Here is a 13,781-nt window from a genome sequence, read left to right as displayed (position 1 = left end):
AGATCGGCAGTAGTTGGCTCAGGGCTAATCTTCCTTTAAAAAAAAAAAAGAAATACAGGCCAGTAAAACCAGTTGTGGGAATGCAGCGGAGGCAGTCACTGCTGTAAACTGCAGCCGAGATGGTAAACTTGGTCTTAAAGGGTGTTCATCAGGTGAACAGGCAGGGCAAGGCATTCTGGAGAGGAGGAACCACTGGCCAGATTCCAAATGGCTGCAAGCGTCATGCAAGGAAATTCTATTATATTCTGTGCGCAATGAGGAATCACTGAAAGTTTTAAGGTAAAGGAGGGACAATATCACGTGTTTTAAAAAGAACTCTGGCAGCAGGGCAGAGCATGGACTTAACTGGAAAGCTACTGAATAATCTTGGCATGACATGAGGGCCTGAACTAAGGCAGTGCGGATGGGAATGAGGGGCTAGATTCGACAAGAAGAATGGAGAGGACTTGGACTCATCTGGATGCTGGAGAAGTCAAAGCACTGAAGGACTAAACGAAATGCCACTGGGTGGGGTACGAACAAAGGAGGAGGAATTCCTTATATTAACTTTCTCTAAAAAGTAAGCTGTCCAAGGCATATCTAAAGTGGAAACTGTTTACCAATATGGACGGCTCAGGAGAGAGGCAAGGGCTACAGACAAACACCTGGGAGTTAACACGTGGGTGAGCACTGTCAGCACCGGAATCTGCCTGGGGAGCATCAGAGGTTTCACAACGGAATCTTGAGACAGACCAATATGTAAAGAAGACATGGAAGAAGAACCAGCGAAGGAGACAGAAAGCAGTCAACAGAGGAGAAAATGGCGTCACTTGGAGAACGCTGTGGAGAACGGTCAAGAGTCAAAAGCCCATGAGTGGTCCAGACTTTGAAATGGGTCACTGAAATTAAGGAATCAAATACTTTGGGATTGATGACCCTATAGCTGGGGTGGGGCAGACACTGGAGACAGAGGAATGAACGAAGTTTAAAAAGTACTGACAGCAAGTATGGGAAGAATGGGTGTAAAGGGAAGGGCTAACAAGTGGGCGGCAGCTGGAGGGAGAGGCAGAGCCGGGGAAAGATTTTCAGGAATGGAAAGTGATTCAAGCATTGCAGGAGAAAGGAAGGAGCAAGTAGAAGGAAAAAGTCTGAAGACACAGAAAAAAGAAGTAATATTTGCAGGAACAAAGCCCAGAAAGTTGCTGGAAGATAAGGGATAAAACAGCACAAGTGGATCCTCTGAAAATGTAATTTCAATAAATAAGCAGTCATCTGTCCAAATATGCAGTGATAGGATCGCTTATCACAAACAGGATTTTTCTTTTAAGGAAACTTAATAAGCTCTATCAGGGACTGGTTAAGTAAGTTTTGGGATATCCCTACAACAGGATACCATTCATTAAAAATTGTGTTGTAGATGACAATTTATTGATACTGATAGTACACTGAATAAAAAAGAACATTACCAAGATGATTTAAATAATGTGATCCTATTTTGGTAAAAAAATACAAATTCATGTGAGAAGAAACAGGGACAATGCTATTTACTGAGTAGAGGAGGGGTTATGGGAATTAAAATTTTTTTTTGCTTTTCTGTGTTTGAGTTTTTGAAAATAACGAACATGTATTACTTATTTCAAAAAAGAGCTTATTTTTGTTACAAAATGAAAGGATATACATGAAAATATTAACTAGCTAATATTACTGCCTGATTTTTAATTTTCTTTATATTTTGGTTTTCCTAAATTTTCTATTATGAACATGCATTTTTCTCACAATTCTAACACGTACCTATTGCCCCCACCTACATGAAATGGGTCAGCTACCTGAGAGGGGAAAGAGGACACTTAAAGCAGGATCCCTAGCAGGTCTTTCAATAAAACTGTTTGGTGAGTAATCTTATTAGTCTTCACACCGCTGGATTTTCAATCCTCATAATACTTTAAGCTGCAACAAACTGTCAAAGCTACAAAAAAAAAAATCATGCCTCTTTGCGAACAGGGCTTCTGTTTACTTACTGAGGCCTGAAAATCTAACTGTGATAGACATGGGGAGCCAAGCCTTTAAATATGCATATTAAAACAAATCCTCACAACTGCACTTAAGACAAAAAACTGAAGCTTTTACGTAAAAGTGTCAGAATCAAGATTTAAACCTGAACTCTTCCTGAATCGCTGTGCCTGCCTTCTACATCACTCTATCTGCCAGTCAGATCACCTGTCCTCATCCGGCTGGTCTGAAACCTACTGCATGTGCTCCTTACCTGAAAATCTACTAGTCAAGTTCCTATTTTAAAACTCCGTAATACTAGTAAGAGAAGACCCTGTCCCCTTACCAAACCCCTCTCTTCAGCAGCATATTGAGTGGGTGAAAAGTTGAAAAACAAGGAGGAAAAATAGCAAAAAGGTCCACAAATGTAGGTTTCAAATTTGGGTCAAGCCTGTGCTAGACGTGTTGTTGAGGGGAGGGAAAGAGAGGAGAAGCTTTGGACTGGACAAGAGATTCAAGTTTTGATGTACATCAGGGGGAAACTATACCAAATAAATCTAAATGTTTGAATTTTCTAAGCCCCAATAAAAATTCTGTTTCAATGAATTATTCATTTCGGTGATAACTGTCTTTCACTACCAGCAGAATACAGGCTATATTTTTAGACAGAGAAGCAAGTTACCTTCAGGAACTCTGTAGAAGACTTCTATATCTAACCCCCAAGCTTTTCCTTTGTGCTAGCTTCTATACACTATTAAAAAAAACCGTCCAGTACATAAGGAAAAGTGTTTGAAATTTTATCAATTAACAATGAAAATTAGAAATGCGTGAGCTCTTTTAAAAATCTTTCCTAATACTCTCTCTACTATTAAAACAAATGATTTTATATCATCTACCATTTCCTTTTTGCTTTATAGCTGGGCCACAAAAACAGTGGCCATTTTCCAGTCTTTCTTGTGACCACAATTCTTGATGGCAATTCATACCATCTCAGAAGCTGCTAAACTGAGCCAGTGAATGCCCCCTCCACCATCAGAGCTCCGGGGACAGGCAGATTGACTCCCCACCAAACTTTCTATCATTTCTTTCTTTTTCTCATCTTTTTGTGCTGGCTAGGACCTCTGCTGTAATACTGAGTGGAAGGAGTGAAAGGGGACCTCCTTGCATCTCCCAAAGCAATTTCTGCTTCACGATTAAGGCTTTCTTCTTCTTCTTCTTTTTTTTAATGTTTAGAATATTGTTATATTTAACATATATTTGGAACATGTTATATTTAACACTTAGAATTTAAACATTTTAGAATAATTTCAGATTTACAGAAAAGGTGCAAAGACAATACAGTGTTGCCTTACATCCAGCACTCAGTTTCTTCCACTGTGAACGTGCTACATCAGTATGGTGGTACATTTGTCACAACTAATGAACTAATATCGGTGCATTACTAGTAACTAAGCCCCATTCCTCATTCGGATTTCATTAATTTTACCCTAGGGCCCTTTTCTTGTTCCAAGAGCGCACCAACTCAGGATACCACACCACATTCTGTCATCTTATCTCCTTAGCCTCTTTTGGACTATGACAATTTCTCAGATTTATCCTTGCTTTTGATGATTTCGAGTTTTGAGGAGTACTGTCAGTTATTTCATAGCATGTCCCTCAATTTGGGTTCGTGTGATGTTTTTCTCATGCTTGGCCTGGAGTTACAGGTCCTGGGGAAGGTTACCAGTTAGGTGAAGGGCCATCCCTGTCCGATCACACCAGCAGTTCATACCACATCAACGTGACATCACTACTGACGTGAACCTTGATCCCCTGGCTGAGGGAGTTTGCCAGGCTCCTCTCCCCTCCCTTTCACACTGCACTCTTTGGAAGCAAGTCACTAAGCACTTCCCATACTTAAGGAGTGCGGAGAAGCTATGTAAATCAGCAGGTTGATTTTTAAATACTTAGAATTAACATTACTGTAAGAACAGAACAATTAGTAAGGATTTGGTCCTCTGGAACCAATAAGTCTAGATAAGATCTACTATCTAGCTAAAAAAATCCAATTTATTTGCTGTTGGAAATAAATTCCAACCTAACTGGAAGCATCTTAGGGTTAAGGACCATCTTACAGGTCCCTGTATCTTTCATAAGGCAGAGAGCCCGATGACCAGCATATAGGAGAAGGCATGGAATATGGAGGCCTGAACATCACAGAGGCTTAATAAACGTTTGGTGAAAACCAGACTGTAAGAGATTTTTAAACTGTTATTTCAAAAAAAGACTCTGAAAAGCAACTGGACATTAGTCCTACTAATGCAGTAGTTACTAAGCAGTAGTTGCCTCCAGCATAAGTCAAGATGGTGCCTGTTATCAAGAAGCTTACTCTTCTATTGCAACACTAAAAAAGAGGCTGAAAGCTTTCTTTGTACATTTATGGAGCAAACGTACATGCAATCTAAGAGGAAGAACAAGCATAATTCCTGTTGCAAAAGAAACAAAATTACAAAGTCTGAGTGACAGAAAGAAAATAGACTGTGTAAAGAGGAAATTGGTTACAAATATTTTAAAAATGCAACTTCTAAAATAGCACTACATTTACCTTTAGGAACGTCTTACCCTTCTCCAAATTATGGTCAAGATGTATCAAATCAAAACCTCAGATTTGTCAGGAATAAAATGGAAATTAAACTTATTTTAACATATTTAAATATTCTGACACATGAGACTAGCCTACCATTGAGTCCTTACTGGGAGTCTCTTTCTAAAACACCAAAATGTGGCATTTAAGTGGTTATAAAAAGACACGTTTCTGGATTAAAGTCATTAGTAGGAAATATCCAGAGTCTAAAAGAAAAGATAGTAAAAGAAGCTAATCTTAAATACAAGGTATATTTATTACAGCTAGAGTTTTCTGGGCTTACATGAAAACACTCTCCTCAGCACCTAAATGGATAGCCCCCCGTTATCTGTGGTTTCAGTTACCTGCGGTCAACCACTGTCTGACAATATTAAATGGAAAACTCCAGAAATAAACAATTCATAAATTTTATTGCATGCTGTTCTGAATAGTGTGAAGAAATCTCGTGCCATCTCGCCTGGAAAGTGAATCATCCCTTTGTCCAGCATATCTACATCCACGCTGCGTCCGCTATCTGCCTGCCAGCCTGGGAGCCTCTTGGTTACCAGACCGATGGTGGCACATCGCAGTGCTTGTGTTCCAGTAACCCTTATTTTACTTAATAATGGCCCCTAAGTGCAAAAGCAGTGATGCTGGAAATTCAGATATTCTATTCCTGGGCTTAATTTATACATTAGACTTTATGATAGGTATGCATGCATACAAAAAAACACAGTGCATACAGGGCTCAGTACTACTGCAGTTTCAGGCATCCACTGGGGGTCTTGGAATGTATATTCCCCTCGAATAAGAGAGGATTACTATAATTCGATTTCCAAAAACCAAATGTTCTGGGGCTGGCCCTGTGGCCGAGTGGTTAAGTTCACGTGCTCCGCTGCAGGCGGCCCAGTGTTTCGTTGGTTCGAATCCTGAGCGCGGACATGGCACTGCTTATCAAGCCACGCTGAGGCAGCATCCCGCATGCCACAACTAGGAGGATCCACAGCGAAGAATATACAACTATGTACTGGGGGGCTTTGGGGAGAAAAAGGAAAAAAATAAAATCTTTAAAAAAAAAAACAAAAAAAACCCCAACAAATGTTCTGGGCCAGCCCTGAGACCGAGTGGTTGGGTTCATGCGCTCCGCTTCGGCGGCCCAAGGTCTCACCAGTTCGAATCCTGACACGGCCATGGCACCGCTCATCAGGCCATGCTGAGGTGGTGTTCCACATGCCACAACTGGAAGGACCGACAACTAAAATATACAACTATGTACCGGGGGGCTTTGGGGAGAAAAAGGGAAAATAAAGTCTTAAACAAACAAACAAATGTTCTTAATCAAAACGGATTTCACAGCTCATGAACCCTGTGAAAGTATATGCAATACTTTGTTCATATCTATGTTTTTCTGGGAAGAGTTTCTCCATCCATTCATTCATTCCAGAAACATTTACTCAACACCTATTAAGAGCCAAGAACTAGTTTTAGCTGCTGAACAAAAACAATAAGGTCTCTGCTCTGATTCAAAAATAGCTGAGAGCGTGCTTTGTGCCAGGTTCTGTCCGGGCATTAGACATGGAGAAGAAACAGCAAAAATCTCCACTCTGATGGAACCTATATTCTAGTGTGGAAGATAGACAATAAAATAAATACGTCAAATACAGTAAGATAGATTATGACAAGTGGTAAGAAAAACAAAGCAGGGGAGGCCTAAAAAGTGTTCTTTTTCTTGTGCAATTTATATAAGGTGGTAAGGCAAAGAGCTAAAGGAGGTGAGGGAGTGAAGAGCTGCCAGGATATATGAGGGAAGAGCCTTCTAGGCAGAGTGAACAGGAAACAAGACTCGGAGGTAGAGGGGTATTCTGCCACGAAAAACGGCAAGGTGGTCAGTGTGGCTGAAGCTGGGTGAGCAAGGGGGAGGCTGGCCAGATCCTACAGGGCTTCAAGAGCCTTCTACGGACGTTACTGCGAGCGTGATGGGAAACCACTGCAGTGTTTGCCCATGAGGGACATGATCCAACTCACATTTCTCACAGGCTTATACCAGCTGCTGTGCAGAGAAGAGACCGAAGAGAAGCAAGGGAGAAAGTACGGAGACCAGTTAGGAGGCAAATGCAATAACCCAGGAGAGCTGTGATAGTAGCCTGGACCACGGTGGGGGCAGTGGAGGCTGAGAAAATTGGTCAGACACTGGATATATTCTGAAGGTAGAATCAACAGGATTTGCTCATAGACATACGAAGGAAACAGAGGCATCAAGGAAGACCCTAAGCTTTGTGATTTGGGCAAAAGATGGCCAGAATGGCCAATTACTAACATGGAGACGACAGTGAGAAGGACAGATTTAAAAATAAACATCAGGTGCTTAGCTTTAGACATAGTAAGTTAGAGATGCCTATTAGACATGGAGGCAGAAGATAAAAGATTTGGAAGTCTTCAATTTATACATGGCATTTCAAACCACAAGAAGGGTATCTTAAATGAGCCCAACGAACACAGACTGAGAAAAGTTCTGAGAAGTGAGTTGTACAGCACTCTAAATTTTAGAAGCTGGGGAGATATAAAAGAATTGGCAACATGAAACTCCCCAAATAAGGAAATCCCTAGAGTCAGAAGGTAGATTAGTGGTTGCCAAGAAATGGGGAGAGGGAGGAACGGAGAGTGACTGGTAACAGGTATGGGGTTTTTTGGGTGGGCAGGGGTGATGAACATGTTCTGGAATTAGATAGTGAGGATGGCTGCACAACCTTGTGTATATACTAAAAACCACTTTAAAATGGTGCCTTTGATATTATGTGAATTGTATCGCAATTGGAAAAAAAAAAAAAAAGAACAAGCAAAGGAGACAGAGGAGTAGCCAGTACAAGTCTACGTGATATCATGGAAGACAAATGAAAAAGCTATTTCAAGAAGGAGAGAGTTGACCTGACCAGGTGGCACAGGGGTTAAGTTCGCACGTTCTGCTTCTCGGCGGCCCGGGGTTCGCTGGCTCGGATCCTGGGTGTGGACATGGCACCGCTTGGCAAAAGCCATGCTGTGGTAGGCATCCCACGTATAAAGGAGAGGAAGATGGGCATGGATGCTAGCTCAGGGCAGTCTTCCTCAGCAAAAAAAGAGGAGGATTGGCAGTAGTTAGCTCAGGGCTAATCTTCCTCAAAAAAAAAAAAAAAAAAAAGCCCCCTGGCTTAGGAACCACGGGACCAGAAATTAAGGTTTTAAAGTTAAACTGATAACTGAATTCAAGAGGATGACTAAGTCATTTTTATCACAGGTTTTTTCAAATTTTAAAGTGAGGCACTATGTATTATTTGAAAGAGAACTAAATTGGGCCCTCAATCCCTTAGTTGTATTTTACCCTTAACTTCACAGCCACAAACCTTTGGGTATATAATTTAATCTCTCTGAGTCTCATTCCTCATCTGTAAAATGAAGTTTATATCACTACCTACCTCGCAGATAAACATAAGACAAGTCTTTCTCCTACCGAATACAGCCTCTAGAGGGATGATCTGTTTTTTTACCTTCCTAACTCCCACAGCACCTAACAAAAAGCTTTAACATATGCTCAAGCATCTGCTGAATTCAGTTAATGTATGGGTACAACTTAAACCATAAAGCAAGACACAAATGTAAGATATAAAAAGAAAATATTTCTCCCTCCTATGGAACATGAAGACAAGGCTCACTGCTGAAAAGCTTTCAGGTAACAGGACAAAAGGGGCCCTGTATTAGTTTTGCGAAGAACACTTTCCAGAATACCCTTCAACATATGCTCAGGGGCAAGCTGCCAATGAGGAACTGCCAAAAAGCTCACGTGTCCCTCCTGGTTAGGTTACGATCACGTGCTTACAGCTGACTGGAGAAAGTGGGTAAGAATATTTCTTTGAAATTTAAAAAGGCCATCACAAGAGTGGGCTACCTGCTGACTATTTCCCCCCAATAATGTAAAATAGAAACAAAAATCCAATACAGTTTAAACGGATTCTCTCTGAAATTGCAATATCGCAGAGTAACAAGTCTTATGTAAGTCACAGATATGTAGTAAGGGACTTCAATGATGCAATCACAAGAAATACTGATTATAGCCAAACTTATCTAGCATATTCAACACATCTATAACATATTGAATGATCCAAAATAATTCTAGAATTAACAGCTGTTATAAATGAACAGAATAAAAGGTAAGTCAGTTTCCTGGGGAACTCCTGAACGAGTTACTTATATGAACATAATATCAATTTGGTAATTTTTATCTAAAAGGTTTTACTACGAAATTTATTATTATAATTTCTGACCAGCCTATACAGTTTAGGAGGCAGGTACAAAATCATCATTAACGATAAAGTTGAACACAAACTATAAGATAAGTACACAGAACAAATATGCATAGCGAATCATTTATTTCCAGCCTCAGAATTACAAAATGGGTAAATTCTAAGATTACGGCTAGTCTAAAGAGAAGTGCCTTTCTACAGAACAAACAACCTCTTGGCTCAAATAAAACCGGAAACCTTAACTCTCCCTTTTCCCTTCAACGACACGTCACCAATTCCTTCACTATCCAGGATCATTTACAAGCGCCTGAAACACGCACAGGATTAGACAGGTGAATCCGATATCAGGAAGAATACATAAATTCCTCACTGGAGAATACAGCAAAAGCAGAAATATTAGTTTTGTTTTCAGACCATCTCTAAAATAATTAAAACAGAAACACTGATGCTCTTATCAGCAACTTCATAAACAATCTCCTAGAGATTTCAATTTAGGGCTAAGGTCTGCCTGTTAAATATACGTAGACCGGTTTGTTTCATCAGAGTGCTTAATTATTTGTGAATTTGACTCTAAAAGAAAACAGCATTAAAAGAAACCTTTTATTCCTGGGGAATAAAAACCATCAAAGTCAACAGGCATTTGTAAACCATACTGACACGACCACTCCTGCTGTCTCCTGCCCTCTTGCTTCCACTGACAGGAGTTTCATAATGTGTCATAACTACACTTATTATGGTCAGAATGCTGCAGAAAATATTTAAGCATATTGATATTATGCCAAATCATCTACAAAACATCTTGGCTCCCCGGCCCACAGCTTTAACAGACAAACTGAGTCAAACGGGTGGCAGCTGTTAAGACTAAATTAAGGTGAGGGGTTCAAAAGCTGAAACAATGGACTCACTTTTAGAAAGAAGAAAAAGATATAAGATGTTCCCTTATTGTGAGGAAGAGTATGATTTATCACGTAATTCAATTGCTATTTTGTAACTGTGCAAATAGTTTGTAACATGCAGACAGATGTATCAAATATTAGGTAGTGTCATTGAATAAAAGTTAGGATTTAAGGGTGCAAAGCCAATTCGTCTAGGTCACATCACTGAGGCTCAGGATTTGCACAAGGTCATGTAATTAATAAGAGACAGTGTCAGGACTGAAATTTAGGTGGCTCTGGGGCTCAAGTCTGTGTGTTTATCACCATGTCATACTGTCACTGATAATCTGACATGAACATAACACAGATCATGTCAGTGTTGAACAGGTGGTCAAATTCCTTTTTATTTAAGGGTTAAGATGGAAAATACAAATTACATACTCACATTTAATTGACATTTTAGAACAAAGTGTGAAAATGATGCCATAAAAAGTAACAAAACAACTAGGTTTCATGAGTGAGGAAAGAAATATTTAAAGCAAAAACATTGCTTTTTAATTGTTCAAGCTGTTTTTGCTTTGGGCTAATTTCCACAGACAGATATTAGAAATGCAGCTTTATTTTGGCATCACGAGTTTCATGGCAATAATAGAGAGCAGTCTCCAACAAGTTATAAGATTTCAAAGGCTATAACCAGTCAACTATTAAAGCAGTTTTAAAGTTCAGGTATTCGTAAACCATTAGACATGTATCCACACTTGACGTGTAACGAAGGCAACCTTCATCCTGAAAACAACACTAAATATTTAAGTGTCTTTTATCTCAACCTCAAATTTCTGCCTTTGAAATCTCTGGTTTCCTTCAAAGGCCGAAATCTGGGAATCCAATCCTGGCCCCTGACCTCCTTTCTCTTCTCCAAACATATTACATTCCTGGCTGCACTAGTACCCGAGGCAGCGGACCATAGCTCATTCTCCACCTTTGGGTAGGAAGGAGTATTTCTAAAATTTGTTACCGAACAAGTCAGTCAGGACTGAATTGTTTCCTGCAGTACGCCAAACGACCACTTACTCTTCTTTAACTTTTTGAAAGTCTCTAAAGCCAAGAGGAGATCGGTGAAAGAATATAAAGCTGAAGGTTGATATGTACACTTGCAGTTTTTTAAACAATCAAGGTAGATTTCTTTAAATTAATTTTATTTATTTATTTTTGAGGAAGATCAACCCTGACCTAACATCTGCTGCCAATCCTCCTCTTTTTGCTGAGGAAGACCGGCCCTGAGCTAACATCCATGCCCATCTTCTTCTACTTTATATGTGGGATGCCTACCACAGCGTGGCTTGCCAAGCGGTGCCACGTCCATACCCGGGATCCGAACCAGCAAACCCCGGGCCACCAAAGCGGAACGTGTGCACTTAACCGCTGCGCCACTGGGCCAGCCCCCAAGGTAGATTTTTTTTTAGCATCTGTTTTAAATGAGTTAAATTTTGGAATAGTAAGTTTCATCTTATTTTCATGGTGCAGAAGCCTGAGACATTTCCTCTGAGAGATGGAGAAAACATTCCGCAAGGAGGAAGAGCTTCTGCAATGAAATGATGACCATACATTGCATTCTCTTAAGCTAAACTTTTCAAGTAGTGACCTGACGAATGAGGATCTTGCAGTGAGCCCACCAAAACTGTATTAATGCTTTTTAGACATTAACATACATACATTTGTAATGGATAAGAGTTTAGGATAGAGCATCAATCTAGCTTATTTTTCAGGTTAATAAAAAACTTAAAATCAAGAAAAATCAAAAAGTATGCACAGGAGAGCCAACAACTGACCAGTTCGCAATGACAAATGATTATAAAGTCAAAACACTGAGTTGCTAAGTTATAGGGAAGCTGCTGTTCATCTGGACCTTTGCCCAGAACACAAAAATTTGGAGGAGAAACGCTGGTGGTTCAAAGGGAACACGGGTTCTAAATTTGCTGCCTCATTCTTCTATCTGGCCAGCTAATCTTGACCTCGCAGAAGCTTCCTCTAACACTGTTTCTACTGAAATGGCCATAACCACACTGGAAAATCCAACAGCTCTTATGTGGAAAGGTACAGTTCGAAAAACACATAGGGAGTATATTTAAAGCTGAGATCAGAAATTGTATGTCCTCTAGAACGATCAACCCAAGCTTCTGGCAGAGGAGACAATAAAGCATTTTAAAACCTCTCAAAATCCTTTAAGGAAGATAACCAGAGGGCAAAATTATCTGTATTCTACTAGTTTTATGGCCCTTCTTTTGATAAAAAGCCTTTTTCCCCCCTTCTTCAAAGCCTGAGTTCCTTTAAGAGCCACCACTTGCTCGTGGTGCATTTTTTTCCCCCTCAATAAGGCATCTGCACTGCAGATCTCCGCACGAGGGGAGCGTGCCAGCCAGATCCCACCGGCAGGCAGCCGCGGATACAATGGAAACGAAAAGCGGTCGCAGCTTCCCTCCTAGGCTTTCAGAGATGGGAGGAGAAGGGGGTTCAACCAGCCCCTTTGTCTGAATTGTCTCCCCCTCCCCCCTTTCTGCGGTAAACACCCCCTTTTGTTATACTGCGATCAATAACAGATCACAGGAAACATGGAATCAAAATACGTTGATGGCTTGGCGTGACTCTATTTATTACCTTCTAGAATATAAGCAACTGATTGCATGTCCCCACCCCCACGCCGCGCCAGGGAAGAGCAGACTGTGTTGCAGAGGCAGCCACGGATCCATCTTGAACCAGCAGGAGCTCCCTCCCAAATCTCCCTCGAGCTATTCTCATCACGCCTCCTTCTACCCAGGAGCCTCAGAAAAATCGGGCAGTTAGGGAGTCTAGCCTCAACCAATTCAAGGCAGATAAAAACAGTATAGAAAACGCCTACAATGTTTCCATTAAACTTCCTCATCCTCCCCCAGGGCAGCCAGAAAAATATGTATATTTTTGGAAGCCTACCATGCAAGGTCTGATTATGTCGACACCTGTCTGCAAACCTGCAGCGCAACCCTTCCACCACCCGGCTCAAAATCTAACTAACCGTTTCTCCCACGACCAATCCGCCCCAATCCTCTCAATCTCCCTAATCCTCCACTAAATCGCCCGGTTCAGCGCACGGCTCCCCCGTACTGCCGTGTTTCCCCACCTGCCGGGGCTCGGCGCGGATGCCCACCCTCCAGACTCTCTCCCCGCCCCCACCAGTTTTCCGCACACCCCGTTATTCCCTCACCGCCTGCACGACCTCACGCTCCCCCCGCCCGGAGCCCGGGTTCCAGCCGCCCGTGCCCGGGGCTGCAGCCTCCCCCGACCCCCCGAGGGCGCCTCACCCGCACAGGAGGAGCCGCAGCTCTTCGCCCCCAGGGCGGGGCAGGCTCCCTGGCTCCCGCCGCCGCCGCCGGCCGCGGAGGGCTCGGCCCCGGAGGACGACGAGGAGACGGACGGGGACTGGGTGGCCGCCGACGGCTCCGCCATGGCTGCGCGAGCAGGAGCGGGAGAGGGGTGAAGAGAGACGCGGGGCGGGAGAGAGGGAGGGTAAAGAAGATAATCGGCCAGCAGGCTCTCCGAAGTCGCTTCACACCTCCTGCTCCGAGGACGGACTCCGACAGACTGACCGACTCAGCCGAGCGCAGAGAGAGGGCGGGAGAGCGAGCGCGCAGGCGCACAAAGGGGCCTCGGGCGGGCGGCGGGGGCGGGGGCGGCCGCGTCGAGGCGCCCAGAGACGCAGGGCGCAGGCGCAAGAACTGTCCCTCCGCGCTCCTGCAGGGGAGGCGGGGCAGAGCGGGCGTCACGCAGCGCCCGCGCCAGCGGCGGCGGTGGGCCGCGCCCCTCGGGGACCAGACGCACGGGGCGTGGCCCAAGCACCAGGTCACGCCCACCACTGCGGCCGAAGCGGGAGGGGGGCCTGCGGGTTAACGTTTCCTCACGACTCCTGTGAATGTTTTAGGGTCGGCAGATGATGTGTTTTAACGGTAGAAGTTTCTTTTTGCTTCCATTAGCTGGAGACTCTCTCTCCCATAAATTCCAGAGCCGATGTCTTTTTTCTGATGCGTTTCT

General features: G+C 42.7%; 1 protein-coding gene across 3 annotated transcripts in view; it reads right to left on the bottom strand.

Moving 5' to 3' along the window:
* RTN3 (reticulon 3) overlaps positions 1-13,533 on the bottom strand; it is a 61,400-nt gene extending 47,867 nt beyond the window's left edge. Inside the window, exon 1 of one of the 3 annotated variants that reach the window (XM_014844961.3) lies at positions 13,055-13,533. In XM_014844961.3, coding sequence (XP_014700447.2) covers positions 13,055-13,199 — 145 coding nt within the window. In that variant the 5' untranslated portion in view covers positions 13,200-13,533. The remainder of the gene's footprint in view (positions 1-13,054) is intronic. The other 2 variants (XM_070488057.1, XM_014844960.3) reach the window with 2 other exon arrangements.
* Between the last annotated feature and the right edge of the window lie 248 nt (positions 13,534-13,781).

This window comes from Equus asinus, chromosome 17 (assembly GCF_041296235.1).
Source record: "Equus asinus isolate D_3611 breed Donkey chromosome 17, EquAss-T2T_v2, whole genome shotgun sequence".
NCBI lineage: Eukaryota > Metazoa > Chordata > Mammalia > Perissodactyla > Equidae > Equus > Equus asinus.
This window is presented reverse-complemented; position numbering and strand designations above follow the sequence as displayed.